Source organism: Alosa pseudoharengus, unplaced genomic scaffold, assembly GCF_046254945.1.
Source record: "Alosa pseudoharengus isolate Yale_2024_CS ecotype anadromous, Long Island Sound unplaced genomic scaffold, YU_APseudo_1.1 YU_APseudo_1.1_scf_16, whole genome shotgun sequence".
In the NCBI taxonomy this organism is placed as follows: domain Eukaryota; kingdom Metazoa; phylum Chordata; class Actinopteri; order Clupeiformes; family Clupeidae; genus Alosa; species Alosa pseudoharengus.
Genome location: NW_027468630.1, coordinates 16,356,052 through 16,374,844, shown reverse-complemented (window position 1 = coordinate 16,374,844; position 18,793 = coordinate 16,356,052). Strand labels below are relative to the sequence as shown.

Below are 18,793 nucleotides of genomic sequence, written 5' to 3'. Positions count from 1 at the left end.
CGCCAAAGTCAACTCCATGGTCAGATTTAGATAAGAGACGAAACCATGGACGAAACAATGGATGAAGACGCAGCAGGTCCATCCCACGAATGTGCCAACCCGTGGCCCCACCTCGCCAGACTATTTAAATTTTCTGAACAAGTTAATGATAGTTTTCGCTTCAGGTGTTTCAATTACAAAATAGTATTTTGTATTTGAAATACGTATTTTAAATACATGCATTAGAAATACTGCCCATCCCTGGCAACATGGTAAAAAGATGAAAATGACTTGATTTTACCTTCAAAACATTTTTCATTCTCCAAGGTATTAACATGTGATGTATGTATTAACATGTAAAAAATAACAATAATGTAATATAACGAAAGAGAGCAAATGCTCTACTGGAGGAGATAATGAGATGATTATGTTAAATCTCACATTGGTGCTTGATACTGTTCCAAAGCCTGTGTGTGTGTGTGTGTGTGTGTCAGGGAGACCAAGAGACAGACAGAGAAGGGTTTAAAAAGAGGAAGACGTGTATTTCAGTAGGGTCTTGAGGCTCACACAGATTCCACCTGGGCGAACACACACATGACCTTTCACCCCACTCACCCTCCTGTTGGAACACATTTATGGGTCACAAAACTACCAGCAACTGAAAAATAAAAACAATAAAAACAAGCAAAAGAAGAAAAAACAAAACAAAAACAACTGATTGACACTGGAACATTCTCAACCAGTGTAGTTATACTGTAGCTAAAAAGACACATGCTCTCCCTCACACACACAGACAGACACACACACACACACACACACACACTGTTCCTCTGTGACATTCTCGCTCATACACACACACACACACACACTGAGGCTACAAACACTGTCATACAAACGGCCAGCTCCTCCACTGACACATTTTATCTCGAACAAAGTCCAACTCCCCCCTGGCCCTCCTGGAGAGAGTACGTGTGTGTATGGGTTTCAGAGTTGGAGAGCGCAGAACTGCTGGTAGACGTGTAAGATGTGGGGGTCCAGTTCAGCAGTGAACAGAAGGTGCTCCAAGGTCCCCATATACTGCTGGATGGTGCTGTGATGCTAGAAACACACATAGGAGAGGAGAGGAGTAAGAGTCTGACTAATCTAAGGCAAACATGTTCATGTCATTAATGGCAAGTGTGTGTGTGTGTGTGTGTGTATGTGTGTTTTGACTGGTAAAATTGAAGAAAAACTGGCAAAAGTAAAACTTGTCCAGAAATAATTCTCAAACAAAAAGTAAGCCTAACTGTAATAGGACAAGCGTGTTCATAACAAAAATGTCTATCAACAGCCTACTGTGGGACTAACTTGACATCTATTAACAGCCTACTGTGGAACTAACTTAATCTATTAACAGTCTATTAAAGTCTACGATGACGGTAAATTTCAAATTTGTCCGGTAAAATACATTTTCTCCAGTCACTGGACCGGCAAGACAAAACCCTAGCGGACATCCTGGTGGTGAGGTATGATTGTGCGTGTTAAGGTATGTGTGTGTTAAGGCATGTGTGTGTTAAGGCATGTGTGTGTTAAGGCATGTGTGTGTTAAGGCATGTGTGTGTTAAGGCATGTGTGTGTTAAGGCATGTGTGTGTTAAGGCATGTGTGTGTTAAGGCATGTGTGTGTTAAGGCATGTGTGTGTTAAGGCATGTGTGTGTTAGGTTCGTAGGAAGGAGGAGGAGGAGGAGTACCATGAGGAAGACCTGCTGCAGTCTCTCGATGCAGATCTTATACCAGCTGGTGTTGAAGTCAATTCCGCCAGTTTCACAGCGAACCAGGTGCTCAGTCAACATCATTATAAACCTCTGTGAGGGAGAGAGAGAGAGAGAGCTGGTGAGTGAGAGCAGCTGTTCCAAAAGTAAGTCTACTCTTGGGTAAATGGTGACGTTTGACCCACCTGGAAGATGACCAGGAAGAGGTTCTTCTGCTCGCTCTGGGCCGCTTCCACCTTCTCCTGCAAACGCTCAATCTGCTCCTCCAGCTGCATGTCCTCGTCCCCACTCAAACGATCCATCTCCTCCTCGTCCCCACTGTCCTTCTGAGAAACACACACACACACACGTCAGATAAGAACCATCACTACCCTCGTACCCCCTCGAACGGTCCAGTTCCACATCCCTGCTGTCCCTCTGAAAAACATACAGGCATGCGGCCTATCCACACACACGCACGTACGTCGGAACAAAAACATCACTACCCTTGTCTCCACCCACCCCGTCAGATCAGAATATGGCTGTAACTATTTCTTACTGCGTTGAAAACACAACAAATGACAGATTTGCTGTTTACTTACAAAGAGGTCCCTCAAGGAGTTTGTTTATTTTTACTGTTATGTTAAGGAATTGCGACGCTACGCAGACCTGCGCACATAACACAACACTGTGTAGGCAACATGCTTAGGGAACACCATAAGCTCTGCATAGATTCAATGTAAAACCATTTGCTAGGATCAATTAATAAGCATAGTGGTGGGACACGAAAGATAAAGAATTAGAGTGTACATGTGCTAGTAAATGGACTATGGCAGACTTGCAACAATACAACATGGCCCCCATCAGGTCTGGAAAACTGCATTCACGGTACTTCACCCAAGAAAATGTTATGTTTTCAGAATTTTAGTATCGGCTTGGTACCAAAGTATCGGTTCTCGTGACATCCCTAACACTAACACGTAGACACCATTTGTTTAGCTGAAATCCACATGCCTTATCTTCATCCTTACTGTATCGCTCTAACACACACACACACCTTTTTATGTTGTTGTTTCTCCAGCTTGTCTTTGGCCTCCTCCAGCTCCTTCTGGACCTTCTGCACATGCTTATTCATCTTCCTCAGAGTCGAATGGAGGATTTCCCACATGTAGAACCTACACGCACACACACACACACACACACGTCAGGCTTCTCACATGGGAGCTCAGAGGCCCTCACTTGGCCACCTCCAGGCTAATGCTGATGACATCAGTGAGCGCCTCACCGTGTGAAGTCATGTGCCATGTCCTGAGAGAAGACCCAGTTGGCGACAGCAGCGCAGTCCACAATCTGAGTACGCACCATCTTATCCACCAGCACCGCTATCATCTGAGAGAGGAGTAGGGAGAGAGTGAGTGCGTGCGAGTGTGTGTGTGTGTGTGTGTGTGTGTGTGTGAAATTGACTGAGCATGTGTTGCCTTATTCATGCCGTACCTGTGGGTGGTTCTTCCAAACCTGGTAGACCACTTTGAGAATGTGAAGTTTCCCCTCATCACAATCCGAAATAGCCTTCAGAACTTCATGGAACCTAACACACACACACACGAATCATACTCCTCTTCGACACAAACGGACAGGCTTGCTGTATGTTTTATGTGTGTGTGTGTGTGTGTGTGTGTGTGTGTGTGTGTGTGTGTGTGGACGCTCACTTGGAAAGTGCTCTGAAGGGGAGTGTGTGTGTGTGTGTGTGTGTCTGCCCACTGAGGGAGGGGGAACAGCAGTGTTTCCCATACATTGACTTATTTGTGGCAGCCCATCACAATATCAACATTGACCACCACACAATGATTTTCCAGGTTGTACTAAATTGTGCTTAAATCTGGTTAGCATCATAACCACGCTGTGCTAATTTATTAAAAACTGTTGTATTCAAGTTAATTCTGCAAACCAACCACTACAAATGGAATTCAAATGGAACAGGGTCTGTTGTACCCGGACCCCAGGAAATTATGTCAACTAGATTAGCTTATGATGAAATAGTATGCATTAGTAAGATCTCTGTTGTGTGTTAAAGGTATGTGTGTAGCACAGCGGGCTTGTGTGTGTGTGTGTGTGTGTGTGTATACACACTTACTTGGCGAGTGCACTGAAGGAGTGGCTGAAGGACTTGGCTGCGAGGTGGAGAAGCGTCTGCAGGAACACCTCAATCTTCAGGGGGTTGAAGCTCTCGCCCTCATCTACACACACACACTTTAGAGTTATACGAGTGCAACTGTGGCTCTACAGAAGCCTGTAACGCTGATCATCATGAATGCACCTGGGATCTGGGAAGAGCTACCTATTAATACACTGTGTGTGTGTGTGTGTGTGTGTGTCTAAGTTACCGTCATCATCCTCCTGGTTGGGGTTAGGCACATCTCTCAGGACGGCGATGATTTCCTCATTGGTTGCCCTATTCTTGATGGCGTTGCCAACAGAGATTGATACAGCGTATCCAGGCAACGAACCTGTGGGGACAGAGAATTAACAGGGTGTGTGTGTGTGTGTGTGTGTGTGTGTGTGTGTGTGTGTGTGTGTGTGTGTGCGCGCGAGTGAAATGGCTCAATCTCTATGTCCCCTTAAGGTCTAAACGCTGAACCCTTAAAGACTAAACGGACATCCGTTGACAAGTGATTGCATTTGAGAAGCTGTAAAGGTTCAAAATGCTAATAACAGGACTGGGACAGCACCAGTGACATTGTTCAATTTCACGTCACAACACTATGAATTATGGGTAATTCCCTTGGGTAAAGTCTGCATAGATGCTGATGCAGAGAAAGGGCACAGAAAGGGTGCGAGCACTTCAGAATTTCACAGCGGGACAGCCCCAAGCACTCATGAATTTAGTAGGAACGTGCATGAAAGTCTGAAGGGGTACACTGAGATTCAGCCGAGTGAGTAAGTGACAGAGCGTGAGAGTTGATGGAGTGAGAGAGAGTGAGAGTTGATAGAGTGACAGTGTGAGAAAGTGTGAGAGTTGATAGAGTGAGTTAAGAGTGAGATGACAGAGTGACAGTGTGAGAAAGTGTGAGAGTTGATAGAGTGAGAGAGTTGAGAGTGGGAGAAAGTATGAGTTGATAGAGTGAGAGTTGATCGAATTCTTGAATTTCCCCTTGGTGATCAATAAAGTATCTATCTATCTATCTATCTATCTATCTATCTAGAGTGAGAGAGTGAAAGAGTTGATAGAGTGAGAGAAAGTATGAGTTGATAAGAGTGAGAGAGAGCGTGAGACTCACTGCTGGTGTCCTCTCCATATTTGTACTGGAAAAGAGGATCAGCTGGAATTAGAGCAGAGAAACTGGGGGGGACGATGTCCACGATCCGCTGGTGGTACGACAGCCTACACACAGACACACACACACACACACACACACACACACACACACACACACAGAGACAAACACACACTACATTAGATACCAAATGACACATACCAGTACTCCACAGAGAGCTACGCCAAAACATACATGAATGTGTATGCAGAGGTGCCTCAAACGTGTAAACGTACGTGTGCGCGTGTGTGAATTCAGTACCTACCTCATGCACTTCTCAAGCACCTCTTTCACAAACTTGGGTTTGGGCTTCTCAATGTCCACAGTCAAGCAATCCGCCCTGAGAACACACACACACACACTTTTTTTTTTGAAGAATGGCATTACCGTTTCTACAATGAGAATCTACTGACATTGGGCATGCATATACATGCGCCCTCTCTCGCACACACTCTCTTACCAATCATCCCAACTCCAACGGAACTGGAAGTTACTCAGATGGTGTGCGAACCAGTTGATCAACCTGTGAGGACACACAGAGTTAGAGTGTGTCTGTGTGTCTGTGTGTCTGTGTGTCTGTGTGTCTGTGTGTCTGTGTGTCTGTGTGTCTGTGTGTCTGTGTGTCTGTGTGTCTGTGTGTCTGTGTGTCTGTGTGTCTGTGTGTCTGTCACACTCACCGGTCGATGCAGGTGGTGTGCATGGTGTCCAGTCTCATGTAGAGCATCTCTGTGGCTTGGGCCAGCTACAAACTCACTTCAGGAAACAAACTCCTCACTGATGAGCACATGTAGGTGATTGTGTGGGTGTGTGTGTGTGGGAAGGGGGCAGGGGGGGCTGTATCCACGATATTCGTGAGGCAACAATGGGAGTCGCCTTGAAACTTCGTATTAAAAGGAAACAGCAGTGAAAAATGGCAGTCACACCTTTGTTCAAGCATCGACAACATAGTGTATGAAGTCTAGGCAACAAGTTAAGGTGCTGCATGAACTTAATAGCTTATCCAAAGTTCTGACTGCTTTCTTTTACATTAAAAGCATAGCGAAGGGAGGGGGTTGTCACCCCACCTGGCCTCGAAAGCTTTTACTATTACTTTGTATTTCTACTTTCAGTACTTAAGTATGTTTTATAATGGGCTACTTGTCATACTTAAGTACTGTAAATAATAAATACTTTAAGACGTTTACTTAAATGGTATGCTTATAGATGACATTTACTTAAAACATCTGGTCATATTATATAGAATATCCATATTGAGTGTAGAATTGTACAACATTGCGAAATTAATATAAGTTTAAGAATATTCGGCCTGCTGAGTCTGTTGAGACTGCACCAAGTAATTATGTAAACAGAGTGGACTGAAAATGAAAACCAGACAGAAATAGGGTTTCGCGAATAACGTGTATATCAGAGCAAGAAAAAAATAAATAAAAAGCAAGCAAGAGAAAGTTTTTCTGTATGTGTGTGAGAAGGATACGACTTGAGGGAGTGATCCAGGCTGCAGCTTGCAGAGTTCGATGAGCAGAGCTGTGTACATCACCTCTATGTGTGGGGGGGCCGGCAGCTGGAACAGCTCTCCGAAGATCACCTGAACACACACAATTCAGAACAGACACAACCGCTTAATGACTACACCTGAATGGTGATCGGTTTCTGAGTGAGTTTGTGAGTGAGGGATGCTACGGTACTTTATTGCAATGGTTCCCAAAGTAGGGGTCAGGACCCCGCCCGGGTCGAGAGATGATTTTTCCGAAAAACAAAAAGTTGAAACTATTAGAAATAGTGCAGTTTTGTATACTTATAATAATAGTATTGAAAAAATTATATTGTCATTGTTAAATTATAAGTAATATTATGATTGTTAGGTGGTTATTTTCTTTTGTGGTATTGTGCTTGTGCTTCAGTAGGCCTAAGTGCGCGAGTCCTGGGATAGTGTGTGTGAGTCACTGGCAGCGTCATTTTGGTGGTCGTGGGCAGAAAAGTTTGGGAACCCCTGCATTATTGAACCGAATTGTATGCCCGCTACAGTTAAATGCAGATGTGAAGCACTGTAGTACAGTAGTACTACGTAGTACACCCGTCAGTTTCCCAAACGTGCTATTGTGCTGCAGACAGCACTCATGTACTTCATTCACAGAACGTCTGGAGCCCACAGACCTCTACCCACAGCCTGTTCACCCTTCCCATGCAAACAGAACCACGGCAAACTTCAAATCCAGTATAAGAGAACTCTTTAAAATAATGTCACTACGACAGCAAAGGTAAGAAAACCATAAACAACCGAAGTACAATCTGCAAGTGTTGCTTATCTACTGCTGTCTACTTGAGTGGAAATGTTTGCATCATGATGTCTCACATGCTGCCAGCTCTATTCATTACATGTGCAGCAGGGAGATTCCACTTCATAGAGAAACTAAAATGTCTCAGTGCACATTTCCAACAACAATTTGAGGCAAGACCTCCAGAGGAAGTAAAAGCTGCCCCACTGCAGTACAAACTGTAGGAACCAGAGGTGCGTTCAAATCAGCATTGGCGAACGTTTGCAAACCGGTCTCTGTTTGCCTTGAATTTTTGGAGAACGTTTGTGAACAATCGCAAACTGTCTGAGGAGGCAGTTCTCCACAAACACATAGTGGAGCTGGACGTGAACTAGGCGAAGTGTTACCGTTACAATGGAATGTTTACACCAAATAGTTCAACTGTTCAGAGAAAACATCTTATCCATGAGCGTTCACCACCGTTTGCACCTTAAGTCTAATCACTCACACATCATTTTCTGATTGGATTTGTTTTGTCTATTGGCAAAATAAATAACTGATTAAATTCCCATTTGAAAATTGTTTTGCTTTTATTTTCAAATAAATATTAAGATATTGAAACTGCACTAACTGCGGCCCAAAACCTTGATGCATACTGAACTGTGAGCACACCATCATTGCATCCCTAGTGTGTTTGTATGTGTGTGCACGTGTGTGTGTGTTTTAACTCACCTCAACTATGTGGTAGTTCAGTGGGATCTTGTTCTTGCCTGGGTAGCTGAGTAGCTGGGCAGCGCTGCAAAGAGCAGAGGTCAAAGATTAGAGTTCAGAGAACAGGAAGCATCACAGGTGATGAGGAGTGTGTGATGGATGAGGAGTGTGTGATGAATGAGGCAGATGAAGGTGAAGTGAGGGGGACAGTAACCCAGTACTATACTTACTAGTGTAATACTAAGTGCTCTTATTAGTACAATAAATACTATACTTATTACTATTATACTACATATAAGTACACATCACGTCACTTAGAGCTTTGCAAGTACGGATGAACAGGATGATGAGGGCTCACCAGGTCTTCCTCTCCCTCCAGTGAGACTTGATGATACAGTGCAGATTCTCCTCAATCACAAAGCGCTCCACCGAATGACTGCCAGGCATCACAGGACCCTACACAAACACACACACACACACAATTACAAACATACTGTATACATGTTGTTTTGGTCAAAGTGTGACGAGATGTTTGCAGCAGCTACAACAATCTCATAAAATGGTTGTTGAGGGAGAGTAATGGAGAAATCAGTATCTTCTCAATGGTATTCAGCATACTTCTAATGGCAAGTGTTCACCTCAGGAAGACGACGCAGGGCATGGGGTAGCTGACGTCGGGTATATGTGTGTGTCTGTGTGTGTGTGTGTGTGTGTGTGTGTGTGTGTGTGTGTGTTCCCCTCGGGGGCTTCAGTGTAGTTCAGTGGTCCCCAAACTTTTTCTTCTGAGGGCCAGCTCACTATGCCTGACTCTAAGAGAGGGCCAGAGACTCGGAGTATATTAGTAACCATAAATAGCTTAGTGCTGTGAACAACAGCAGTCTACCTTAGTTGAATAGTCCATTACATTTAATCATAGGCTACTGCAATTTAATACCATTGTTAGCTGTGTTTATATTGCAATCATGCCATATCAGTGTAAAATGTAGCTCAAATGAAATAATACTAATAAAAAATAGCATTCCCAAAAGTATTAGCAGGGAGTCCCAAAAGTGTATTTTATTCAAAATGTGTGAACTGTGAACTCTGTCTTTGCATACACAGCTCATGTTGTGAACAAGCAATATCCTACAAATAATTTGAAGTTCTCAAACTATGAGAGTTTTATGAAGTGCTGGCAAAAACATCTGAAATGACCACTTTCACTCACCTGATGAGAACTTTGTGAATTTGTATGAACATTTGAACGAGTGATTAAAATATAGAAAAAAATATCCCAGCAAGTCCCAGAAATATGACTTGAATAGAAGTTAGTTAGTTATTAACAATTAATTGATAAACTTGTAGAATACTTTGAGCACTGATGCAGTCAGCATAGGCTTCTTACATTGTTTGCAGGTAGGTCTACATTTCATTCAGTTTTCGATGGCAAACGTGAAACAGCGCCAAAACAACCACCAGTGGACAAAAAGAGTATTACATGTGTACTGTTAAGACTCGCCATAGAGAATGAATGGGGGAAATTACGGAGGTTATAGTTTGACAATGTCGTACTCCCATGCGGGCCAGATGCTATATACCACGGACATGTTTTGGGGGGCCACCCAAAATGAAGTGGCGGGCCGTAGTTTGGGGACCACTGGTGTAGTTGGACATGCAGAAGACAATGCAGGATATTGGGTACTGATGTCTGGAGAGTGTGTGTGTGTGTGTTTGCTTACCTCGGGGGCGTCAGTGTAGTCGAACATGCGAAAGACGACGCGGGGCATTGGGTAGCTGGCGTCGGGGGTGTGAGCGGGTGGGGTGAAGGGGGGCAGGTTGTGCTGCAGGGCCTCACACAGCACGCTGTCGAAGGCCACGTACGGACGCATGATGTGCCGCTCCTGCCAGCGGTCCTTCTTCAGCTTCTGGACCTGAGCGCAGAGACACTCCAGGTACTACAGGAGAGGAGGGGGAGAGGTCACACACACTACAATGTCAATATGAGCAACTCTATGTGTAATAAACACACACACACATGCACAAACACACCTACCTCTTCCTGTGGATGTGGTTTGTCTGCGCCCCACACCTGCAGCATGGGCACATGAATCTTCTGCCTCTTCCTGAACAGGAAACAAGTATTAGCCAGTCAATCACAGATCAGCACATAACCATCCAGCCAACCCTATCACCGGTCAGCCAGTGCCAGAGAACCATCATGCCATTTACAATTTGACAGCAAGACAGAGCCATCCCGCACGGGCTTAGCAGGAATACGGTCTCAAGGTCTGTGAGTGTTTACATCGAGATTGGTCCAAGGCCACTGACTGACTTGAGGTAGGCCTCGGTCTGGTTAAGGGATAGACTCACTTGAGCCTCGATCTGGTTTAGGGGGATATAGACTCACTTGAGGGAGGCCTTAATCTGGTTTAGGGGGATATAGACTCACTTGAGGGAGGCCTCGATTTGGTTTAGGGGGATATAGACTCACTTGAGATAGGCCTCGATTTGGTTGAGCAGGCGGTCCATCTCCACGTCTTTCTTTTCATACAGCTCCTTCCCCACCCAGGGTAAACATGACAGCACCACATACACAAACCAGTCACTGCGCACCTGCAACACACACACAAATCAGTCACATCATGCATCAGTACACCCACAGGGTAGATAATGGCTCTTGCACATCCAGTCACTGCACACTTCAGGGTTTCCCGCAGCACTTTGCAGTCAAGGCCGCCTTGGCAAAACAGGCCTGCCGCCTTAACTATGTCCACCGTGTTACTCTGTCCTGTTTTCTCCCTTTCATTCCAAACCGTGACCAACGCCAGTCTCCCTTCTCCGCAGAACGCATTAAAAAAATAATAAGAAAAGTGCCATGAATCGAAAAATAATCAGTTTTTATAATCTTTACATGTGTGATATGCCTCCGAATCAGAGCTAGTGAGCAGAGCTGAGCGGTGCAAACATCCCGCTCCTCGCTCTCAAGAATCAGTCAAATCGCGAACAGACACAGCTCCGTTTAATTGTCAGGTGTGATGAAATGCGTTCATGTTCCACTTATGTCAAACGTTGCAGGCCTATGGAAAGGTTTTGTGGTAGGATTGTCCAATGGTCAAGTTGTTGCTTCAATTTGTGTTTTACCCCGCCAGCACCCACACCCCAGAGGGGATTGCTCTAAGACTACAGGGGAAGCTCAGCCTCCTCTAAAATATCACGGAAAATCGCATCAAATAACACTATTACATTAGCTTCTAGCCTACTATTCCAACTAGAACATGCCGAAAACATCTTCATCTTCATGGCTAGTTTGTTCAGCAATAAGGTTTTGCCGGTCATTTATCGTGATTTTGCACCCGTAATAAATTGCTGTGACGACACGATACATCAAAAAAACTTGCAAAAAACCCATAGACGCTGGGCTTCACTGGACTTTCAATGGCACTACAGAGTGGGCTGATCTCAGTGCAGAAAAGCTACATGTTTATTGGACAAGCGCCAGAAAATCGTCATTTCCAGGGAAGCCCGGCGTCTCTGGGACAGTGGGATGGCCCGGACGCCGAGCTTCTGTATGATGATTGGAGGAACCGTCAGAGGCTGGACTCTTTTTGATTGACAGCATATGTCGCTCCTGGGCTCTTTCTACCTTTTAGATTAAGTTTTGTTTAATTTATTTTCATTTTATTATTATTCCTTTTTTTTTATCATTTTTACTTATGTTGACTATTCTTTTGTATTGTCTTACTCGTCACTGTGTTTATGTGTCTTTATCTGATTGTACCCTGGATATACTTCTAATAAAAAATAAGGAAGGAAAATAAGGAAGTGGTTAAGTTCAAGGGATGCGTTAACGTTGGCAGGTGAAATCGAGAGGCAAGGCAAGTTGCTGCTCAGGTTCTCATAATTTGGGAGCAATACAGTCGGTTTCTATTTGTTTTTGTAAATAGCATACTGTAAATAAAACCGTAATGTGGAGTTGCAGAGTTTGTGACTTGCTTTTGTTTTAGTTGTGTATTTAGGCTAAGTTAGGTAGCGCGCTATATAACGGTGTAGGCTACATTTCATTATGCCATGTCTGCCATGCCTACTGTTTGGACTATTCTGGGTTTTGGGATCATTTTTGCCCTCAAAGAACAATATAGCACCTTAATAGTATTAATTTAATAATTGACCATTTTTAATCAGAGCTTCCCCTGTTCCAAAGAGCAGCAATCGCCACTGCCACACCCCCACTGGTTGGACCGACACCATAACCCCCCCCCACCCCGGTCGGACGGCAACCGATACCAGACCCCCCCCACCCCCCACGGTCGGAACACCTACCACCTTGACTAACAAATTCCCTGCGGGAAACCCTGCACTTTCAACACACACACACACACACACACACACCTTACCTGGGGTATGTCCTCTTCTTGAGTGACACTCACAAAGTTTTCAAACATGGCCACCATGGAGGGAGCAGCAATGACATGACAATTCACCAGGTCAGCCAAGAACCGCACCTGGCACACACACACACAAAAACAGTTACTTAATCGAGCAATATACGCCAAGAGGCTGTAGGTTTCAGTAATTCAAACGGTTACTACATCCACCTGGCAGAATTTCATAAAATAATGGCACAATAACAAGAAATGTAATAAATTATTCATAGAAAATCGTTCTTCAGCCAAGAAATATATTTCTTCTATCAGAATGATTGTCAAGCAATGCCAAGACGCAGCAACTCTAACTTTTGTATCAATTTGTGGTGGCGCAGTAGTATAGAACGAAATGTGGTCAACATGAAGGGTTGCGCTTTTAGTTTTAGAAGAGTTTCTGAGCTAGTAGACTTCACACACTGTTACTTGAGAATCACTGAGCTGGCAGGTCCACCCCTCTCTCTCACAAACACATACATATATACATACACAAAACACAACTACCAGACACAGATACAGTATATATACAGGTTTCTGTGCTAGCAGATCTCTCCCTCACACACACACAGTTAGCTGTGGGTCTTAGAGATGGCAAATTTCTCTCACACACAGACACACACCAGGTAGGCAGCCTCGTCGTACAGGTTGGCCTTAAGAGTCTCTTTGAGCTGGCGGATCATGGCCTCCACAAACTCTCCTCCAAAGTTGTAGTTCCGCGCATTCAGTAGTCCAACCAGAGTGCTGTAGACAGTCAGCTTCTCAGGGAGCAGACGAGCCCTACACACACAAACACGTCATCACCAATACACAGCCTTTTAAAGTGTGGTGAACTCAGTATGCAAGTGAGAAATGTCTACTAACAGACATAATAGAACATTTAAAGAACACGCATCAGAGGAAGCAGCTGATGTGCAGCAGCCGTCTACTCATTCGCCCCTGACTTGGTCATTTTAAACTTCGAAGGTTACCACAGACACACTCATTTGACAAGGGTGGCTGTTGAGGAGAGAGATGTGGGGTTGTCAAGGTAACAAGAGTGTCTTACACGGCACAGAGGATGCGCAGGATCTTGCTCTTATAGTTGGGGAGGTCCGCCTCCAGCACCCCGGCCAGTCCTTCCAGATTGCTCTCCAGGGACGAGGTGCTCTACACACACAGAAAATTCGGGGGGTGGGGGATTCAGTAAAGTAACTCAGCTTAACTTCACGTGTTGAAGATGTAGCCCATCACTGGTTTTGATGAGGTGTGTGGCATTTGAAGGCTGACAGCATGAGTGTATGGCATCAAAAGAGCAGGGGATTGGGCGTGTGTGAGTGTGCTCACAGTGAATGAAAAAGGTGGTGTGTGTGTTTCTTATCTAGCACTCTGCACATGCAAGTGTGTGTACCTTCTCTCCCACTCTGCAGATGAGCGACTCCAGACGGTCTTCGATCTCGATGGGCTCGGAGGTTCGCCTCCTCTTATGAGGCTGTGCACCTGGAACACACAGACACAACACACACACCATCAGAACTATAACTATAATTCAAGGAACTGTTGGAAAAAAGACGAGTTGAGGCTACAGGCTGTTACTCAAGCAGATGAATTACCACCTACAGTGTTCTGATGGTGATGGCTGATTTCCGGAGATTGCATTAGAAGTGCACAGATGCTCATGCTTCTAAAATCATAAAGATTCGACCCTGGCAGACCCTTGCGCCCTCACCGACACGCAAAGTATTATTTCTGCTTGGCCATTATAGTACCTGGCCTGTGGTATATATATATATATATATATATAGATATAAGTATAAGTAGGCATCTGTTTAAATCCTCCCTTGGCGCTAGATGGCCTGTCTGCATTTGTGTGCGTGTTCTTGCTCGCCAGTAACCTTGCCATGAACGAAAAATCTAAGTGACAATTACGCAACACAAGGTAAGCACGCCTTGTACATCACACAACATCGCTGTGGCATTCCAGTTTCATCTCAGGCTTGCAGGCCTATAACTGAGAATTCCACGGTGTTTCCCCTTGACATACGATTTCGATGTCATCTAGACACAAGATAGGAAATCAGACAAATAGACTGTAGGTGTGCGCCAGTTCAGCCTCCGAGTGGGAGCACTGCAGTGTCCTAGCAGCTCTGATTAAACAATTGTTCAACTTGTGTATTTCACAAACCACACGGCCATATTAAAAACAATGTGATGGAAATGTGTGAACTACCAAGTTAACAAGCTTACGCAGCTAACTAGCTAAACAACCCATCACTAGCTAGCTAGCTATGAGCTGTGCGCTCAACGAGTCCGTTAGCAGCGCATTCTACTGATAACGTTAGCGTATCCAACAGTTTCCACAAGTGTAAACCAATATTCCCAAAAATAACTATACTAACGGGTGACAAATTCAAAGAATAAACATCTGCTAACTAAATATTTAGCCGAGTGGTCGGCTGTGTAATTCTAGCTAAAATACAATCACAGTTTTGCTCATGGAGGAATGGCACGCTCACTGCTCAAACGCAGGCTAACATTATTGCTTTTTCGCTAACGTTACCCATCGCTTACCTTCATTTTCGTCGCTATGTCGTCTCCTCGACATTTTACTGAATTAGATCGAATAATTCCAGACTCCCGAAGATGGCTGATAGGCTGTTGAATGGCAAATTAATTTATTTATCGAAGGTAAAGCAAACAAAACTCAGGCTAACGTTTGAATGGACAGGACAGATGCTACTGCGGCTAAAAAATAAAAGCGGTCAGATTCAAGTCAACTACTTCCGGTTAAATATTCCTTTCACCCGGAAATACATGGAGAACATAGGCTTTTTCCAGAGAATGTCTAAGACGGGCTCTGCTTCTTCTTCTTCTTCAGGGTTTAATGGCAGATTGGACACCTATCGGACGGGCTCTGCTTTTTCTGCAGAGACGTTTTAATCATGGTTAAGAAGCACGCCCCCGCCTGACGGATTATTTTACCATATTTATTACATTTAGTTCTGATTCTACTCATTCTACATTCATGTGGCAGACTCGTTTATCCAAAGTGACTTACAGCAATAGAATAATATTTAGGCCTAAGCTATTTACATTTGAGCAATTTAACATTTAAGCTAGGCTAGAGCTAGGCTACTGTTACAGCATAACATTTAAGTTACAGTGCAGAGGAATTACCAGTGGAGGATAGCATATTAGGAGTGCCCACATATTAAGTAGGCTAGTCAAAGTCATAGACAGTAAAAGGAGGAATGGTAGGAGGGAGAGAGAAAAGTGGAGAGGGAAGAGGGAGATGAAGGAAGAGAGGGAAGAGTGTGGTAAGTGTTGTGTGTGTGAGGTTGCCAGAAGCTCTAGGGGAGGAGGTAGGCTATTCTTGGAAGAGTTGTATCTTTAAGAGTTTTCTGAAGATAGAGACGCCCCTGCTCTGTTTGGACTTGGCAGATCGTCCCACCATCGGGGACCACAGATGGAAAAAAGTCTGGATTGCCGTGGGTGTGGGGGCAGTGTCAGACAACGTTCCGAGGAGCACAGCAGCCGAGGGGTAACAAAGCTTTATGAGAACACATAAGTAAGTGGGTGCAGACCCATCAATCACTTTGTATGCAAGCATTAGTGACTTGAATTTGATGCGGGCGGCTAAGGAAAGCGAATAGGCTAATTGAGGCAATTCTTTGGGAGCAAGTGCGATAGGTTGTGTCAGAGATGCAGGAAGTATTCTCACACAGGTCCTCATGGTGACTTTATTCTGGTGTTAAAATGTGGCAACACACAAAACATTAATGTTTATGTCGCAAAGCATACCATCTCCAAATAGGCAATTTTCTCTGTGGAGGCATGCATGGTGCACAGAGATGAACTGTACAGTTGCTCAATCAATCCACCAGGTGGCTCTAATATTCAATCCTGTTCAACCCACCTCCACTGAAGTTCGCCCCCAAATAGATGCACAAGGCCTTACATTCACCACAGTATCTCAAATAAAAATCTAACATGACATGGTTACAAATACTCCAACTGGTAAAGTATCCCCAAAAGTATGAAGTGAAGGAGAGAACTACAGCTTCTGGAAGTATGCACTCTATCACAAACCATATACATAACAGGTCCCTGTATCTGACTCAGTCTTGTGCGTGGTGAAACAGTGGCGTATTAACACTGCATAAAGAATACACTAAAATACGCAGTAACTATCTTGAAACCAAACAACAGGCAAAAACTGGTTTCACTGGAATATTTGAAACATTGACTCTGTCAACAAGTCGATTGGCATCACTCTTGAATTTCCTCTGAGGATCTATAAAGTATCTATCTATCCATCTATCTATCTATCTATCTATCTATCTAATAACAACACCTTGTTTATCTGATACAACAGACAGTTATACTCTGATGAATACATTTTGTCACAACATGTAAGTAAGCCCACTTAAATTAAAGGCTTTTTAACTATAAAAAGCAGTGTGCCTTTGAAGTTTTTTTGGTTAGACGTAGCCTACACCCATTATAATGAAGTTTAACAAGTCAAGCCAACTCTCTTAAGACAACAGACAGTTAACTGGCTTCACTATGTGGCCAACACGTGTTCTAACTATGGGTCAGAATGCCTCTGATTTGCCCAGAAGTCCGAATGTATGCAGAAGACAGTTATCTACACAAATGCTAAGGATAGAAAACAGGCTGCATCAAAACTCACTGCAGTAGCCTACACAAAGTGTGAGACTGGCTAGCAGCTGTCTGACTCTCAATGTCAGTAAAACAGTTGGTATGTATTTCTCCAACAAGAGAAATGCACAGCAACAACCTGACATTTTTGTCAAAGGAAAGGGGATTACAATTGTTGACAACTTCAAATATCTGGGCATAATCATTAGACGGGCCCTGGTACTACATGATATGTTTTGGATCACGGTCACAGGAGTACATGCAAGGTTACAATGCTAACTTTTGCTGAATTTAGGAGAAATATACATAACAGACGCGAGACACAATATAATGAAATAAACACCTAAATGTGTAAATCGGACTTTTTTGTTGTAGTAGTGTGATAGAATACATGCTAAAGTAACAAACTAGCTCAAAATCTCGAAATTGACCAATGCATGAAAAACGATGTTTTCACCTGCCTTGTCTTGCCTTAAAAAGATATCCAGAAATGTCAGAGCTAGCTTAATTAATTTCAGACATATTAGGCTTCAATTACCTTTGCATGCTGCTAAATTGTTCATGCAATCCTCTCACATCTGTCATATTGCACCACAAGCTGGTCCCAGGCAGGTGTGACTATATGCTGAAACCATTGTACACCTTTTACAAACAGGCTGTGAACATTTTTGATAACAAACCAAGACACTACCATCACTGCACCATTATCAAAAAGCATAACCTGTTGACCTTTGACAGTTTGCTTTTCTTTGCTGACATGTGCTTGATGTACAAATTAATCCATGACCTTGCACCACCACCACCCCTCAAGCAATGTGTGTCACTCTACAGGGACAATGTAAGAGAGTATCCAGGGCCTCAATGAGAGGCGATTGTTCCACCAAATTAAACTCAGTCCGCAACATATTAGGAATTGTGCAACTCTGAACAGTTTTAAAATTTCTTTGAAGACATGGCGGAAAGAGAAACAATCATGCGATCAACTTGTTTAAAGAACACCAAATTTATTATGTGTTTTGTATGATGTTATATCTGTAATGTTGTTGTTGTTTTGTTTCTGATACTGTCTGTAATGTTAGCCTATGCATTTTATTGTCTTTTTAACTCTTGCCCAGGGACCACAGATGCAAATTAGCTAACTAACTAACTCTGGTATAGAACTGACAACTAAAGTAATAAACTAAACTAAACTAATGAATAGTAGATAGGTTGTGCTGTGTGTATAATCAGAGTGCACAGACTACAGAATTTGTTTGTGTGTGTGTACCTTGACTGTCCGCAGAACAGGCATGTGTGCAGCTGTATTCAGAGTTTATCTCTCCCTATGGCTATAAGGAAGTAAACTGCCTGCATGCTCACTCATTGCCTACATATGAGGCATCTTCAGGTGAGCTATCCCCTGTATGGCTCTCTTCACTCTCTTCACAGCAGTCAGGCTTCTTAGTCCACAGCAGTCACCACTCCATCCACGTCAGAGACATGACCGGACTCATTCTCACGGGGTGACACATTGGCCTGATCTGAGATACTGTCCATGTCCACAGATAAGATGTTCACAAGCATCAGCAGGTTGCGGTGCACAACTCTCTCTTGCCCTGTCATGGGGTTGTGGATCCAATATGTGTGAGTGGAGGCATTCACACTGACGCCAGTGTATATCGTGGACTCCCAGTCTGTCTTTTGTTTCCATCTCTCTTGTTTTATACCAGGACTTGGGTCACCCACAGTGATGGACTTTTACCTTTTGTTAGACGGTCGTAGAGTTC

At 43.8% G+C, this 18,793-nt stretch overlaps 1 protein-coding gene across 1 annotated transcript; it reads right to left on the bottom strand.

Annotated features, from left to right (window-relative positions):
* Nucleotides 1-496: 496 nt before the first annotated feature.
* Nucleotides 497-15,132, bottom strand: ncbp1 (nuclear cap binding protein subunit 1). Its single transcript, XM_076287230.1, has 23 exons — nucleotides 14,937-15,132; nucleotides 13,777-13,865; nucleotides 13,435-13,535; nucleotides 13,010-13,166; nucleotides 12,363-12,470; nucleotides 10,460-10,581; nucleotides 10,022-10,091; nucleotides 9,708-9,923; nucleotides 8,348-8,445; nucleotides 8,011-8,074; nucleotides 6,498-6,608; nucleotides 5,701-5,765; nucleotides 5,484-5,546; nucleotides 5,289-5,363; nucleotides 4,988-5,091; nucleotides 4,094-4,216; nucleotides 3,844-3,946; nucleotides 3,204-3,297; nucleotides 2,995-3,098; nucleotides 2,767-2,884; nucleotides 1,916-2,056; nucleotides 1,710-1,823; nucleotides 497-1,077 (listed from the first exon to the last, which is right to left on the bottom strand). The coding sequence occupies exons 1-23, from the start codon at nucleotides 14,968-14,970 to the stop codon at nucleotides 964-966; spliced, it is 2,388 nt and encodes a 795-aa protein (XP_076143345.1). The 5' UTR covers nucleotides 14,971-15,132; the 3' UTR covers nucleotides 497-963.
* Nucleotides 15,133-18,793: the final 3,661 nt, after the last annotated feature.

What these genes read in the sequence shown, in the direction of transcription:
- ncbp1 (XM_076287230.1), bottom strand. Translation starts at nt 14,970, where the DNA reads ATGTCGAGGAGACGACATAGCGACGAAAATGAAG. An exon ending in CAAATCGAGGCCTATCTCAA is followed by an intron (nt 10,092 to 10,459) that starts GTGAGTCTATAT and finishes TTTCCTGTTCAG; the next exon opens with GAAGAGGCAGAAGATTCATG. An exon ending in AACCACATCCACAGGAAGAG is followed by an intron (nt 9,924 to 10,021) that starts GTAGGTGTGTTT and finishes CCTCTCCTGTAG; the next exon opens with TACCTGGAGTGTCTCTGCGC.